The sequence below is a fragment of the Coregonus clupeaformis genome, unplaced genomic scaffold (assembly GCF_020615455.1).
Source record: "Coregonus clupeaformis isolate EN_2021a unplaced genomic scaffold, ASM2061545v1 scaf0111, whole genome shotgun sequence".
Taxonomy (NCBI): domain Eukaryota; kingdom Metazoa; phylum Chordata; class Actinopteri; order Salmoniformes; family Salmonidae; genus Coregonus; species Coregonus clupeaformis.
Genome location: NW_025533566.1, coordinates 706,890 through 723,916, shown reverse-complemented (window position 1 = coordinate 723,916; position 17,027 = coordinate 706,890). Strand labels below are relative to the sequence as shown.

General features: G+C 46.7%; 1 protein-coding gene across 1 annotated transcript; it reads left to right on the top strand.

Annotated features, from left to right (window-relative positions):
• The first annotated feature begins 4,982 nt into the window (after positions 1 to 4,982).
• LOC121558414 lies at positions 4,983 to 15,535 on the top strand. The gene is made up of 10 exons (XM_045213431.1): positions 4,983 to 5,053; positions 7,028 to 7,329; positions 7,696 to 7,817; positions 8,304 to 8,343; positions 9,109 to 9,230; positions 13,668 to 13,815; positions 14,031 to 14,071; positions 14,935 to 15,018; positions 15,274 to 15,333; positions 15,441 to 15,535. Exons 1-10 carry the CDS (start codon positions 4,983 to 4,985, stop codon positions 15,465 to 15,467), a joined length of 1,017 nt encoding a protein of 338 aa, XP_045069366.1. The 3' UTR covers positions 15,468 to 15,535.
• The last annotated feature ends 1,492 nt before the right edge of the window (positions 15,536 to 17,027 follow it).

The following is a 17,027-nucleotide window of genomic DNA, read 5'->3' as shown; positions in this document are numbered from 1 at the left end:
ATTGAATAACATGTTCATAAATGGCGAATCAGCTAATCAAAAAATGCATTAAAAGGAATTATGTTTTGAAGTGTCTGTCCTATATCAGAGCGATAGAAGAAAGATTTTGATTTTTTAAAATAGATTTGTAAATGTTTTCCACTGGTGGGTGAATAAAACACACACGCACACACACACACACACACACACACACACACACACACACACACACACACACACACATACACAAACACATGCAACAAATCCTCTCCTTGTTGAATCAGAGCCTTGGACTACTATTCTGTCTTTACCTTCTTCAACTTTAATATAAATGCTTTGCTGCAGTTTTTTTATCGCTATGGTACTATTTTCACAAGTATGTGGTACATTTTCACAACTCTTAGTACAGAACTCCAAACTGGTCACACCTGTAACGCAGCCAGTCTTTCATTCCAAACCTGTCGTTGTGCATTCATTTGGATTATAAACATCTATCATCACACAACCATTGATTCAAAATATAAGTTTATTGTGAAATGTAATGAGAACATTGGTTTAATCACCAAACGCAACATAATGAATTTAGTAGTTTTAACTACCAGTTAATCCAATAGCAAATAATGCAGGATACGTGTTTCAAATCGACCTTAGAAGTGATGAAAGTAATATGCTACAGTACCGTCAATTACAGTAGATTACACTGTTTTCACATTAGGCAATACACTTACATTACCCAACAGAATTGACAGAAAATGTATAACTTCCATAACATTTATCCAATGTATAATCAAAGGTGTGATCAATTAAGACATTCAATGAACACATTGGTCTGAATTGATGTCGTGGCATGCCTCATCCATGGCCAGAAGGAGGGGGACACGCTCATGGGGATGGTGATCGTACACCTTCCACCCCCATGCTGAAAGAAAATCCTCAATAGGGTTGAGGAAAGGAGAGTATGGGGGAAGGTATAGGGTCATGAATCGGGGATGGGCCCTAAACCATGCCTGAACCATATCTGCATGGTGGAACCTGACATTGTCCCACACAATGACATAGGTGACCCCTTCACCTTGACAGGCCTGCTCAATTTCATTGAGAAACACAATGAGGTGTGCAGCTTTATAGGATCCAAGTAATGGCCTACGTCCTACACCACCATCTTCAGAGGTAGCTGCACACATGGAGATGTTTCCCCCACGTTGTCCAGGAACTTGGACGGTCGCCGGTTGGCCGATGAGATTCCACCCACGGCGCTGAGTTTTGGCCAGGTTGAAGCCCGCTTCATCAACAAAGATATACCTGTGATGGTTAACAGCAGTATCAATCACCATCACCCTCTGAAATATATTTTGGTTAGGTAGCTTAATGGTTAAGAGCGTTGTGCCAGTAACCGAAAGGTCGCTGGTTCTAATCCCCGAGCCGACTAGGTGAAAAATATGTCGATGTGCCCTTGAGCAAGGCACTTAACCCTAATTGCACCTGTAAGTCGCTCTGGATAAGAGCATCTGCTAAATGACTCAAATGTAAATGTAAATGTTATTTATACAGTATTGTTCCAATATGATATTGTGAAGTAGCATGTGCATCAAATAGTGACAGTAATACAGTATATACAGTGCGTATGACGCTACAAGCATGGCACACCTATATTTGGGGAATTTCTACCTTTCTTCTCTGCAGATCCTCTCAAGCTCTGTCAGGTTGGATTGGGAGAGTTGCTGCACAGCTATTTTCAGGTTTCTCCAGAGATGTTAGATCGGGTTCAAGTCCGGCCTCTGGCTGGGCCACTCAAGGACATTCAGAGACTTGTCCTGAAGACACTCCTGCGTTGTCTTGGCTGTGTGCTTAGGGTCACTGTCCTGTTGGAAGGTGAACCTTCGCCCCAGTCTGAGGTCCTGATTGCTCTGGAGCAGGTTTTCATCAAGGATCTCTATGTACTTTGATCCATTCAAATTTGCCTCGATCATGACTAGTTTCCCAGTCCTTGCCAATGAAAAAAAGAGAAAACACAGCATGATGCTTTCACCATCATTCTTCACCGTAGGGATGGTGCCAGGAAGTGAAAATGTGCTTAAAGTTTTGAAAAAACAGCCTTCTTGATGATCTGTTTTGAGTTTTGTACTAAGAGTTGTGAAATGTTACCATATACGTGTGAAAATAGTATGAAAGCGATCAAAACAAATGTCATGAATATTTTTAAAGACATTTTATTATTCTCAAAATCAATTGCACAACATGATGTGAGCTCTGTGCTCTGTGATTTTGAGAGTGACATTCTGAAGTATCTGAAGTAGTTTGCTGTATTGGAGCCAACAACAGAATGAAAAGCTCAGTATTTAACATGACATTATGGAATGATTTCAGCTGAAACTTGCAGCATTCTGAGCTAACTTTCACACTTATGCTTAGAGGACATCTGTGGTTATGAGCTGTACATTTCCTGTATCGAAGGTGGAGAGAGACAGAGAGCGTTGTTGTTGAACGTAAAATAATATCAGACTGGGTTGTGGTCCGGAGGACCCTGAACTGTCACGCCCTGGATCTGGGGACTCTTAAATGTTGAGCCAGGGTGTGTAGGTTCTATGTTTAGTTTTCTATGTTTTTGTTCTAGATCGTGTTGATCTATGTTGGCCAGGTGGTTCCCAATCAGAGGCAGCTGTAGCTCGTTGTCTCTGATTGGGGACCATACTTAGGCAGCCTGTTTGGCACTAGTCGGTGTGGGATCTTGTTCCGTAAAGGTTTGTTGTATGTAACCTCAGGACTTCACGTATCGTTTGTTGTTTTGTTCGTGTTGTGTACTACAAATAAAATGTACGCTTACCACGCTGCGCCTTGGTCCGTCTCATCTAATAACGATCGTGACAGAAGATCCCACCAATCCTGGATCAAGCAGCGTGACGAGGAGAGAGGATGGACTTTGGAGGAGATGAGAGAGAGTCTGGCTAGAGGGATGGAGGCCATGATCACGGGGGAGAGACAAGCCCTGAATTTTTTTAGGGGGGGGCTCACGCCGTGGACGACGAGGCTACAGGAGGCGACAAGGGAGAAGGAGAGTGTAGGGGCACGGCGAGAGGAGCTGGTTAGGCAGCAGAAGGAGTGGAGGTTTATAAAGGAACCCAGTCCCGCTCCTCGCACCAAGCAAGTGGTGTGTGTCGCCAGTCCGGTCCGGCCCGTTCCAGCTCCCCGCACCAAGCCAGTGGTGCGCGTCGCCAGCCCGGTCCGGCCTGTTCCTGCTCCCCGCACCAAGCCAGTGGTGCGCGTCGTCAGCCCGGTCCGTCCCGTTCCTGCTCCCCGCACCAAGCCAGTGGTGCGCGTCGTCAGCCCGGTCCGTCCCGTTCCTGCTCCCCGCACCAAGCCAGTGGTGCGCGTCGTCAGCCCGGTCCGTCCCGTTCCTGCTCCCCGCACCAAGCCAGTGGTGCGCGTCGTCAGCCCGGTCCGGCCTGTTCCTGTTCCCCGCACCAAGCCAGTGGTGCGCGTCGTCAGCCTGGTCTGTCCCGTTCCTGCTCCCCGCACCAAGCCAGTAGTGCGCGTCGTCAGCCCGGTCCGGCCCGTTCCTGCTCCCCGCACCAAGCCAGTGGTGCGCGTCGTCAGCCCGGTCCGTCCCGTTCCTGCTCCCCGCACCAAGCCAGTGGTGCGCGTCGTCAGCCCGGTCCGGCCTGTTCCTGTTCCCCGCACCAAGCCAGTGGTGCGCGTCGTCAGCCTGGTCTGTCCCGTTCCTGCTCCCCGCACCAAGCCAGTAGTGCGCGTCGTCAGCCGGGTCCGGCCCGTTCCCGCTCCCCGCACCAAGCCAGTGGTGCGTGTGTCCAGTCCGGCACGGCCCGTGCCTGTCCCACCGGTGCCTGGTCCGGCACCGGTCAGCTGCTCCACTCCAGAGCCAGAGCAATCCTCTCCACCGGGGTCCGGTCCAACTCCAGTCAGCGGATCCACTCCGGAGCCAGAGCAATCCGCTCCACCGGTGTCCAGTCCAGCTCCGGCCAGCGGCTCCAGTCCGGAGCCTGTAAGGTTTGATCCACCGTCGTCGGGTCCAGCTCCAGTCAGCGGTGCCAGACCAGACCAGGGACGCAACGGGGAGGTGGTGAGAAAGTGGTGGTCACGCCCGGAGCCGGATCCGCCTCCGAGGCGGAATGCCCACCCGGCCCCTACCCTAACCCTTTGGGGGGGGGGGGGGGTACTGTCACGCCCTGGCTCTGGGGACTCTTAAATGTTGAGCCAAGGTGTGTATGTTCTATGTTTAGTTTTCTATGTTTTTGTTCTAGATCGTGTTGATCTATGTTGGCCAGGGTGGTTCCCAATTAGAGGCAGCTGTAGCTCGTTGTCTCCGATTGGGGACCATACTTAGGCAGCCTGTTTGGCACTAGTCGGTGTGGGATCTTGTTCCGTAAAGGTTTGTTTTGTGTAACCTCAGGACTTCACGTATCGTTTGTTTGTTGTTTTGGTTCGTGTGTTAAGTACTTAATAAATAATGTACGCTTATCACGCTGCGCCTTGGTCCGTCTCTTCTGTGAACGATCGTGACATGAACCATGAACCTGGTTTAAAATGAGAGTCTGTGGAGGTCTTGGTCTAGTACCCATTACTACATCTCTGTAGCACATGACCCCTCAAATCTAAACATTTCTAGAATATGCAGTACATTTACCATATAGTTTCTTATATACTGAAATGTTGATTTTTGTCAATGGAAATGTGGTGCATGTCGCCCAATTATCGAATCTTTGTTTCTACTATGTTCCAGTAGAGAGCAGCAGGACTCTATGTCCCAAAACCCTTAGAGAAAGCTGAAATACGTCGTAGTGACTATGAGTTTTGGGGTTAAACTAGTCCATATGATGCAATAGTTGCTATCTTCCACTGAGGGGGCCATGTACACACAAACAGAAGCAGGAAGAGAGTTAAAGTGAGGTCTGTGAACAAGTAGTAATTATTGCTGTTGCCTTGGTCGTTGACACACACTTGTGCTCAGGTACCATATAATATAACAGGCAGACTGAAATGTTCACATGGCTCTTCATCTCTCCCTCCTCCTCCTCCTCTTCCTCATCCTCATCCTCTGCAGAGTCTCAGCAGGTATGTGTAACATGTTTCTATAAAGGCTGAAGTCCATTGTGTCAATTCACTGTAAACACTGTTTAATACAGTGCCTTGCAAAAGTATTCAAAATATTCATTTTGTTGCATTACAACCTGTAATTTAAATTGATTTTTTATTTGGAGTTCATGTAATGGGCATACACACAATAGTCCAAATTGGTGAAGTGAAATGAAAAAAGTTACTTGTTTCAAAAAATTCTAACAAATAAATAACGGAAAAGTGGTGAGTTCATATGTATTCACCCCCTTTGCTATGAAGTCACTAAATAAGATCTGGTACAACCAATTACCTTCAGAAGTCACATAATTCGTTAAATAAAGTAAACCTGTGTGCAATCTAAGTGTCACACGATCTCAGTATATATACACCTGTTCTGAAAGGCCCCAGAGTCTGTAACACCACTAAGCATGGGGCACCACCAAACAAGCGGCACCATGAAGACAAAGGAGCTCTCCAAACAGGTCAGGGACAAAGTTGTGGAGAAGTACATATCAGGGTTGGGTTATAAAAAAAATATCAGAAACTTTGAACATCCCACGGAGCACCATTAAATCCATTATTAAACAATGGAAAGAATATGGTACCACAACAAACCTGCCAATGGAGGGCCGCCCACCAAAACTCACGGACCAGGCAAGGAGGGCATTAATCAGAGAGGCAACAAAGAGGCCAAAGATAACCCTGAAGGAGCTGTAAAGCTCCACAGCGGAGATTGGAATATCTGTCCATAGGGCCACTTTAAACCGTACACTCCACAAAGCTGGGCTTTACAGAAGAGTGGCCAGAAAAAAGCCATTGCTTAAAGAAAAAAATAAGCAAATACGTTTGGTGTTCGCCAAAAGGCATGTGGGAGACTCCCAAAACATATGGAAGAAGGTAATAATAGTAATAATAATAATAATAATATGCCATTTAGCAGACGCTTTTATCCAAAGCGACTTACAGTCAGGCGTGCATACATTTTTTTTTGTGTATGGGTGGTCCCGGGGATCAAACCCACTACCTTGGCATAACAAGCGCCGTGCTCTACCAGCTGAGCTACAGAGGACCACAGTGCCTTGCAAAAGTACTCTGGTCAGATGGGACTAAAATTGAGCTTTTTGGCTGTCAAGGAAAACGATATGTCTGGCACAAACCCAACACCTCTCATCACCCCTGGTGGCAGCATCATGCTATGGGGATGTTTTTCATCGGCAGGGACTGGGAAACTGGTCAGAATTGAAGGAATGATGGATGGCACTAAATACAGGGAAATTCTTGAGGGAAACCAGTTTCAGTCTTCCAGAGATTTGAGACTGGGACGGAGGTTCACCTTCCAGCAGGACAACGACCTAAGCATACTGCTAAAGCAACACTCAAGTGGTTTACGGGGGAAACATTTAAATGTTTTGGAATGGCCTTGTCAAAGCCCAGACCTCAATCCAATTGAGAATCTGTGGTATGACTTAAAGATTGCTGTACACCAGCGGAACCCATCGAACTTGAAGGAGCTGGAGCAGTTTTGCCTTGAAGAATAGGCAAAAGTCCCAGTGGCTAGATGTGCCAAAATGATAGAAACATACCCCAAGAGACATGCAGTTCTAATTGCTGCAAAAGGTGGCTCTATAAAGTATTGACTTTGGGGGGGAGATAGTTATGCAAGCTCAAGTTTTCAGTTTTTTTGTCTTATTTCTTGTTTGTTTCACAAGAAAAAATATTTTGCATCTTCAAAGTGGTAGGCATGTTGTGTAAATCAAATTGTACAAACCCCCCAAAAAATTATTTTGAATTCCAGCCTGTAAGGCATCAAAATAGGAAAAATGCCAAGGGGGGTGAATACTTTTGCAAGCCACTGTAAATCTCAATCTTTAACATGCTATTTTATAGTTTATAAGCAATTGGATTTCTTTTCTGCTGTGCAGATTCTGTTGAATTCCAACCTAAATGTGTTTTGTGTTGATGTGTCCACAGTGAGGCATGTGTCTGTGCAGGCCGGAGGCTCCATCACCATCCCATGTCACTATGATCTGAATCACATCAACCATGTGAAATACTGGTGTAAAGGATTCCTTTGGCACGGATGTTCTTATGTGGTACGCACTGACCATCCTAAGAGCAGTAGTAATGCCTTAATCTCTGATGACATCAACAAGAGAATCTTCACTATGACCATGACTAACCTGAAGTCATGGGACTCTGAGAATTACAGGTGTGTTGTGGTGATCAATGGAGGACCAGATATCAGGATACAATGGTTCTACCTATCTGTCACTCCAGGTAAATAGCCTATTACAACAAATGAAATGAGAAATGTGTAACCAGTCTGAAATTCATAGACAGAGATATATTGTATGTGTAGGTGCAAGAACTGACCATGTTTTTAAGGTGTACAGTGTTTTTTTACAATTACATTCTTTACAAACCACTGAGTAAAACAAGATTCTATTTGGGGTCATGATGGGGTAACAGTTGAACTCTTTAAATTCTTTAATAATCAATGGCTATATATAATTATTATGAATTCAAAAGACCAACAATGGATGTACCAATCACAGACTGCAGCTTTAAGGAATTTGTATGGAGCCTGTTGTAAAAACACTTTTTTTCTTCTCTGAATTCTTGTTTTTTTACCTCTGTGTTCAGCTACTCCAGAACTCTATGTGGACCAACAGGAAGTGACTGGAGTAGAAGGAGGGAGTGTCACTGTCCGTTGTTACTATAGTAACTCTGGAGATATAAAGTGGTGCAGGATGGGTGGTGATTGTGTGAGTTTGTATTCTGGGTCTTTACTTGGAACATCACTGACATTAAACCGGACTAGTGATGCTAATAACAGAAAAGTCTTAACAGTGACTTTGATTGGACTTAAGATGGAGAACACTGACTGGTATTGGTGTGAAGTGGGAGAACTAGAGATGCCTGTTCACATCACTGTCAGTCAACAAACTGCAACACAGAGAACCCCCCCAAAACGATTTAATATCCATAGTTACTTCACATATAAATTATGTAATTTTCTTACATTAGTATCACAATGAAAATATGTGTTTATTCCATGATTTACTTCCTGTCATAGATGATAGTCAGTGAAAATCTGCTACTGTTTTCATAATCCTTGACAGCGATTGACTTTGTTTCATCATCTTTGTTTCACAAATTGGAATATTGACTATGAATGTGATGTTGCTATACAACCTGACTATCTGGTATACCAGTAATTTCATTGATGGCATTGTTGTTTTACCTCACAGAAACCCAAGCTGAGGGGAACATGGAGGAAGTCCACCAGAGGTTATTATCACTCATTTAGCTGTATTATCCCACACATTTTTAGATAATATGAACACAAAGAAAGATTACAATTCCATCATACAATACAACAGTTAAAGCTAACCAAACACCCTCCCTAAATGCATATAGAGACTGTTAGCACTTCCTCTTGGGTGGAACATTTATTTGGAGAAGTAGCATCAATTTTTGTGTTATTCTCACTCATTTGCAAGGACAAGTTGCACACTTTAAAAAAACAACGTTATTTGTATAGTAATAATCTCAATAATAATAATGTCTTCTTCCACACATGTGAATAGCTAAATAATTGTTCCATTTATCACAACAGTGTAAACAACAAGTTATTACTTTTTCACAAATGATCAATTTATAATGACCTATTTTAATTGTATTTTTGATTCAAGTTCTTCTATGTAATCTATCAGGTCCTGTCACGGATTCTGCCGAGGCTGCCCCTCCTCCTTGCTCGGGCAGGCTTCGGCGTTCGTCGTCACCGGAGTACTAGCTGCTTCCGATCTATGTTCTATGTTTCTATGTTCTACCTGTTGTGTCAGATTGTTTCACACCTGTTGTCCATCTTGTGATTACTCCGCCCCTATATAACCCTGTGGCTCCCATTGTGTTCTGTGCGTGTTTGTTGTTTGTACTCGTATGTCGTTGGTGAGCGGATTTGATCCTCCCTGCGTGGAGGCTTCTTGTTTCTTTACAAGCTTTAGTAAAGTTACGTTTTTTCTCTTGAGTTCTGTGTCCTGCGCCTGACTTCAGTCTACCGCATACATCGACATCGTGACAGAAACACGCACATATGGAGTCAGCAGGAACGACTGGATCTACCGAGACGATGGAGGAACGAGTCCAACGTCAAGGGACGATCCTCCAGAATCTCGGTGAGACGATGGAATGAGTTTTCCAGATGATGGAGTGATTGGCGAGAGGTGGTATCCCTTCACCATGTCCAACCACACCACCACCTGCTACACTGGCTACCACTTCGCCACCTGGGTCCAGTGGGATTCGGCTCTCGCTCCCGAGGGCATATGACGGTACACCTGCCGGGTGCAGCGTGTCCGCCCTCATCTCCTGTCTATCGGGGAAGGCGCTTGAGTGGGCTAACGCCGAGTGGAGAAATATAGACTCGAGAACTGTCCGCTACGAGATTTCACCCGCCGCTTCCGGGCGGTATTCGATCATCCACCTGAGGGGAGAGCGGCGGGAGAACGTCTGGTCCACCTAAGACAGGAGATGAGGAGCGCGCAGGAGTTTGCGCTGGAGTTTAAGACTGTCGCAGCCAGCGCGGGATGGAATGAGCGGGCCCTTATCGACTACTATCGATGCAGCTTAAGGGAGGACGTCCGTCGGGAACTGGCCTGCAGGGACACCAATCTCAACCTGGACCAACTGGTGGACATGTCCATCAGGTTGGATAACCTGTTGGCAGCCCGCGGACGTTCTGATGGGGGCCTGTCCATTCCATATCCCGGCACCTCCGAGCCTATGGAGCTAGGGAGGTGCTGCAGGTAGGGAGACTGGGAGAGAGACTGTCCCCTGCACCAAGTGTGGCCACAGAGGTCACACTGCTGGTCGGTGCAGGGAGGTTTCTCAGGAGGTCGAGGCAGCAGGCAGAGCATTGGTCGACCGTCTCAGGTGAGTAGGCACCCGACTCACCCAGAGTTCCCTGTTGCTAATTTGTGTATCGACATTTTGTTTCCAGAATTTTCTCCCCATTCCCAGCATAAGGCGCTAGTAGATTCAGGCGCGGCTGGGAATTTTATTGATCGCCAGTATGCACGTAGCCTAGGGATTCCCACAGTGTCTGTTGATAAACCTTTCCCTGTTCACGCATTAGATAGTCGCCCGTTAGGGTCAGGCATAATCAGGGAGGTCACCGCTCCACTGCTGATGATGACGCAGGGGGGTCATGAGGAGAGGATTAGCCTCTATCTGATTGATTCTCCTGCGCATCCTGTGGTGTTGGGACTTCCCTGGTTAGCCATTCATGACCCCACTATTTCATGGCAACAGAGGGCTCTCAAGGGATGGTCCAGTCAGTGTTCAGGGAGGTGTTTGAGAGTTTCCTTGGGGGCAACTTCGGTGGAAAGTCCAAACCAGGTTTCCACCATGCACATTCCATCCGAGTATGCCGATTTGGCTATCGTCTTCAGCAAAAAGAGGGCGACTAAATTACCACCCCATCGTCCGGGGGATTGTGCGATAAATCTCCAGGTAGGAGCTGCACTTCCCCGGAGTCACGTGTATCCTTTGTCTCAGGAGGAGAAGGCGGCTATGGAGACATATGTCACCGAATCTCTGAGGCAGGGATACATTCGGCCATCCACTTCACCCGTTTCCTCAAGTTTATTTTTTGTGAGGAAGAAAGATGGTGGGTTACGCCCGTGCATTGATTACCGTGGCCTAAATCAGATTACCATTAAGTACATCTATCCTTTACCTCTGATAGCTAGTATGACGGAATCATTGCACGGGGCACGCTTTTTCACAAAATTGGATCTCAGGAGCGCGTACAACCTAGTGCGTATCCGTGAGGGAGATGAGTGGAAGACGGCATTTAGCACAACCTCTGGACATTTTGAGTATCTGGTCATGCCATACGGGTTAATGAATGCTCCTTCAGTTTTCCAATCATTTGTGGATGAGATTTTCAGGGACCTGCACGGACAAGGGGTAGTGGTGTATATTGATGACATCCTTATATACTCCGCTACACGTGCCGAGCATGTGTCGCTGGTGCGTAAGGTGCTTGGAAGACTGTTGGAGCATGACCTGTATGCTAAGGCAGAGAAATGCCTGTTCTTCCAGGAGTCCATCTCTTTCTTGGGGTACCATATGTCCGCGTCAGGGGTGAGGATGGAGAGTGACCGCATTTCGGCCGTGCGTAATTGGGCGACTCCAACCACGCTAAAGGAGGTGCAGCGATTTTTGGGTTTTGCTAATTACTACCAGAGATTTATCCGGGGCTTTGGTCAGGTAGCAGCTCCCATTACCTCGTTACTGAAGGGGGGGCCGGTGCGTCTGCGGTGGTCAGCGGAGGCGGACAGGGCTTTTAATCGTTTGAAGGACCTGTTTACCTCGGCTCCAGTGCTGGCTCATCCGGACTCCTCTTTAGCCTTCACCGTTGAGGTGGACGCGTCCGAGGCTGGAATAGGCGCTGTACTGTCTCAGCGCTCGGGTATGCCACCTAAACTCCGCCCCTGTGCCTTCTTTTCGAAGAAGCTCAGCCCGGCGGAGCGCAACTATGATGTGGGGGACCGGGAGCTGTTGGCTGTGGTCGAAGCTCTGAAAGCGTGGAGACATTGGCTTGAGGGGGCTAAACACCCTTTTCTCATTTTGACTGATCACCGCAATCTGGAGTACATCCGGGCAGCGAGGAGGTTAAACCCTCGCCAGGCAAGGTGGTCCATGTATCTCACCCATTTTGTTTTCACCCTTTCCTACAGGCCAGGTTCCCAGAACGCTAAGGCAGATGCTCTGTCCTGATTGTATGACTCGGAGGGGAGTTCCGTGGAGCCCACTCCCATACTTCCGGCGTCGTGTCTGGTGGCACCGGTGGTGTGGGAGGTTGACGCGGAGATCGAGCGGGCGTTGCGCAACGAACCCACTCCTCCCCTGTGTCCAGAGGGTCGTGTGTACGTACTGCTTGATGTCCGCGATCGGTTGATCTATTGGGCTCACACGTCACCCTCCTCTGGTCATCCTGGTATCGGTCAGACAGTGCACTGTCTTAGTGAGAAGTACTGGTGGCCCACCTTAGCTAAGGACGTGAGGGTTTATGTTTCCTCCTGCTCGGTGTGCGCCCAGTGTAAGGCTCCTAGACACCTGCCCAGAGGGAAATTGCAACCTCTACCCGTTCCACAACGACCATGGTCCCACCTATCGGTGGACTTCGTGACGGATCTTCCTCCCTCACAAGGGAACACCACGATCCTGGTCGTTGTGGATCGGTTTTCTAAGTCCTGCCGCCTCATTCCGCTGCCCGGCTTCCCTACGGCCCTACAAACAGCTGAGGCCCTATTTACACACGTCTGCCGGCACTACGGGGTGCCTGAGAATATAGTGTCTGATCGGGGTTCCCAGTTCACCTCTAGGGTTTGGAGGGCATTAATGGAGCGTCTGGGAGTCTCGGTCAGTCTGACCTCAGGATTTCACCCCGAGAGTAACGGGCAGGTGGAGAGAGTTAACCAGGAGGTGGGTAGGTTTCTGAGGTCGTATTGCCAGGACCAGCGGGGGGAGTGGTCGGTTTACCTCACCTGGGCAGAGATAGCCCAGAACTCCATCCGCCACTCCTCCACTAACCTTTCTCCGTTCCAATGTGTATTAGGTTATCAGCCGGTTCTGGCACCTTGGCATCAGAGCCAGATCGAGGCACCTGCGGTGGACGAATGGTTTCTGCGCTCGCAGGAGACCTGGAACGCTGCCCATGTACGTCTGCAGCGTGCCATCAGGCGGCAAAAGGCGAGCGCCGACCGCCACCGCAGTGAGGCCCCGGTGTACGCACCGGGGGACCGGGTCTGGCTCTCGACCCGAAACCTGCCCCTTCGCCTGCCCTGCCGGAAACTGGGTCGGCGGTTTGTGTGGCCATTCAAAGTCCTGATGAGATTGAACGAGGTATGTTATAGGTTACAACTTCCTACTAATTATCGTATTAACCCCTCGTTCCATGTGTCTCTCCTCAGGCCGGTGGTAGCTGGTCCACTCCAGGAGTCGGAGATACGGGAGGTTCCTCCGCCCCCGCTGGACATCGAGGGGGCACCGGCGTACTCGGTTCGGTCCATATTGGATTCGAGGCGTCGTGTGGGGGCCTGCGGTATCTCGTGGAGTGGGAGGGGTACGGTCCGGAGGAACGGTGCTGGGTTCCTAGGAGGGATATCCTCGATCCATCCATGTTGAGGGATTACCACCGCAATCATCCCACTCGCCCCGCGCCGCGTCCTCCTGGCCGTCCCCGAGGCCGGTGTCGATGCACGGCTGGAGCCGTGCGTCAGGGGGGGGGGTACTGTCATGGATTTTGCCGAGGCTGTCCCTCCTCCTTGCTCGGGCAGGCTTTGGCGTTCGTGCGTCACCGGAGTACTAGCTGCTGCCGATCTATGTTCTATGTTTCTATGTAGTACCTGTTGTGTCAGATTGTTTCACACCTGTTGCCCATCTTGTGATTACTCCGCCCCTATATAACCCTGTGGCTCCCATTGTGTTCTGTGCGTTTTTGTTGCTTGTACTTGTATGTCGTTGGTGAGCGGATTTGATCCTCCCTGCGTGGAGGCTTCTTGTTTCTTTACGAGCTTTAGTAAAGTTACGTTTTTTCTCTTGAGTTCTGTTTCCTGCGCCTGACTTCAGTCTACCGCATACACCGACATCGTGACAGGTCCATAGATGTGAAAGTCCTACTGATTCCTTGGGGCATGTTGTTGGTGGTGACAGCTGGTATCCTAGTCACATGGAAGATGTGGACAAAGCATAGTAAGTAGTCATTTTATGTGAATATAAAAAAGGGAGAATAGTTTACAAAAATACAAAATGTATTGACATTGTGACCAACAGTATATTGCTTGTCTGTGATTGATCTTGAATGACAGAAAGTATTTGGAGGAATTGTCTTTAAGAAATCCATTCAGAGGTATTATTGTACTATAACAAATTCAGAAGTGATTGACATCTCCCTCTCTTTATTCCAGAGGACAATAAGGCCAAGGACCAGACAACTAACAACTCAGTGGTAGAATACACTTATTTTATTTTATATTATTATTTTCAACCATCTGCTTTTCTGTTCTTGAGTTCAGATCATCTACCATTTGACTCTAGTGTTACCTCTTCAGTTGGTTATCAATGAGTTGACATAAAAGGTCCCATATTCTGAACCCAAGGTCTTATAACACTCAAGATGTTGAAAAATTATGTTTAAAAGACAGAGAACAGGAAGCTGTCAGTTCACTAAATATATCTGTGACTGCATCCTATCATGGAAACAAACTGTGGTTTAGTTGGTAAATAGACAAGTCCTGTATCTCTTTGCTGTTTATTTCTTTGCAGTCTGCTGACCCTGAGCAGGACATTTCATACAGCACAGTGAGATAGACCAGAGAAACAGCACAGCAGGTACAAACTGAATAAACCTGGTTTAGGTCTGTGGAGATCTTGGACTAGTACCAATCACTCCATCTCTGCTTGGAGCTAAGGTTCTCTCTCTCTATCTCTCTCCTCTCTGCAGTGTTGAGCTGAGTATCTGAAGTTCCAATAATCTGTCTTCCTATGCATGTAGCCATGTGTTTCCCTTCTGTCCTGTCCATTTCTAAGAGCCCAAACCCAGACAGCCACCATGACGTGATGTACAGCACTGTGATGCCTGATCAGTTCAAGACAGAACAGAAGGTCAACATATGGCTACATGCATCTTGGGTCTTAGACAACATTATGGCTGTTACTCATATAACGTCATAGCCTTGGCAAATTTGCATCTGTTTTAGAAACAATTGTATTTACAGTATAATCTTCTGTCTGGGAACAAGCAATAGATAAATGTACACTATAACAATACAACAATACGTTTTTGTTATCTGGGTCTCTCTCTACCAGCAGGCCCCATTTCCTGAAGATGATGATGATGTCACATACAGCACTGTCATCCCCCAGCACAAGGCCCAACTAAAAGTACAGGCCAAGGTAAAGCTGCTCTGCTGATTAGCCACAGCTAGTATTATGTTATCAGAAACAACAGTAGGTGATTGTTTCCTCAGTGTTAATATAGTCATGGTTATGTCACCATTATACCTATAGGCATAATATATCACCTTTATGTCACATATCACAATTATAACTGTCTACACTTTTAATTTCACTGAGAAGTCTGTTTCAAACTGTACTCTCCATTGTGACACAATGTCCCTGTTCACCTCTCTGCCTGTTCCTCCTCTGTAGGCAGCAGAACCAGATGATAATGTGGTCTACAACTCACTAGCTCTACAGGTGACCACACAGGTCAGTGTTGGTGTCTCCTCTGTCTGTTTTACCAGATACCGTTATCATTGTCTATCCATGAGATGACAGTGTTGTGATTGTGACTGAATGTTTCTCTTCCTCTCCAGCAGAGGGCAGCAGCAGCACAGCAGTGACTGACTGAGTGACCTTGGTGGAGTCCTTATCCTGGAAGGACAGCCCACTCCCCTCTCCTGTGTCACAACATCTATTTCAATTTAAGGGCTTTATTGTTAATGGAAACATATGTTAACATTGCCAAAGCAAGTGAAATACATAAAAAACAAAAGTGAAATAAACAATAAAAAATGAACAGTAAACATTACACTCACAAAAGTTCCAAAATAATAAAGATACTTATAATGTGATATTGAGTCTATATACAGTGTTGTAATGATGTGCAAATAGTTGAAGTACAGAAGGGAAAATAAATAAACATAAATATGGCTTGTATTTACAATGGTGTTTGTTCTTCACTGGTTGCCCTTTTCTTGTGACAACAGGTCACAAATCTTGCTGCTGTGATTGCACACTGTCGTATTTCACCCAATAGATATGGGAGTTCATCAAAATTGGATTTGTTTCCGAATTCTTTGTGGATCTGTGTAATCTGAGGGAAATATGTGTCTCTAACATGGTCACACATTTGGCAGGAGGTAAGGAACACTTTGACTATGTACAGACTCATTGATCATAGCCTTGCTACTGAGAATGGCCGCCGAAGGCAAACCTGGCTCTCAAGGGTAGACAGGCTATGTGCACACTGCCCACAAGATGAGGTGGAAACTGAGCTGCACTTCCTAACTTTTGGGTCAGTCACAGTGGTCAGGTATTCTGCCGCTGTGTACTCTGTTCAGGGCCAAATAGCATTCTAGTTTGCTCCGTTTTTTTTGTAAATTATTTCCAATGTGTAAAGTAATCATCTTTTTGTTTTCTCATGATTTGGTTGGGTCTAATTGTGTTGTTTTCCTGGGGCTCTGTGAGGTGTGTTTGTATTTGTGAACTTAGCCCCAGGACCAGCTTGCTTAGGGGACTCTTCTCCAGGTTCATCTCTCTGTAGGTGATTGCTTTGTTATGGAAGGTTTGGGAATCGCTTCCTTTTAGGTGGCTGTAGAATTAAACGGCTGTTTTCTGGATTTTGATCATTAGCGGGTATCGGCCTAATTCTATTCTGCATGGATTATTTGGTGTTTTACGTTTTACACGGAGGATAATTTCGCAGAATTCTTCCTGCAGAGTCTCAATTTGGTGTCTGTCCCCTTTTGTGAATTCTTGGTTGGTGAGCGGACCCCAGACCTCACAACCATGAAGGGCAATGGGTTCTATAACTGATTCAAGTATTTTTAGCCAGATCCTAATTGGTATGTCGAATTTTATGTTCCTTTTGATGGCATTGAAGGTCCTTCTTGCCTTGTCTCTCAGATCGTTCACAGCTTTGTGGAAGTTACCTGTAGCGCTGATGTTTAGGCCGAGGTATAGTTTTATGTTTCATCTAGGGCAACGGTGTCTAGATGGAATTTGTATTCGTGGTCCTGGCAACTGGACCTTTTTTGGAACACCATTATCTTTGTCTTACTGAGATTTACTGTCAGGGCCCAGGTCTGAGAGAATCTGTGCAGAAGATCTAGGTGCTGCTGTAGGCCATCCTTGGTTGGGGACAGAAGCACCAGATCATCAGCAAACAGACATTTTACGTC

What these genes read in the sequence shown, in the direction of transcription:
- LOC121558414 (XM_045213431.1), top strand. Translation starts at nt 4,983, where the DNA reads ATGGCTCTTCATCTCTCCCTCCTCCTCCTCCTCTTCCTCATCCTCATC. An exon ending in GACGATCCTCCAGAATCTCG is followed by an intron (nt 9,231 to 13,667) that starts GTGAGACGATGG and finishes TTTTCTCTTGAG; the next exon opens with TTCTGTTTCCTGCGCCTGAC. An exon ending in GAAGATGTGGACAAAGCATA is followed by an intron (nt 13,816 to 14,030) that starts GTAAGTAGTCAT and finishes TCTTTATTCCAG; the next exon opens with AGGACAATAAGGCCAAGGAC.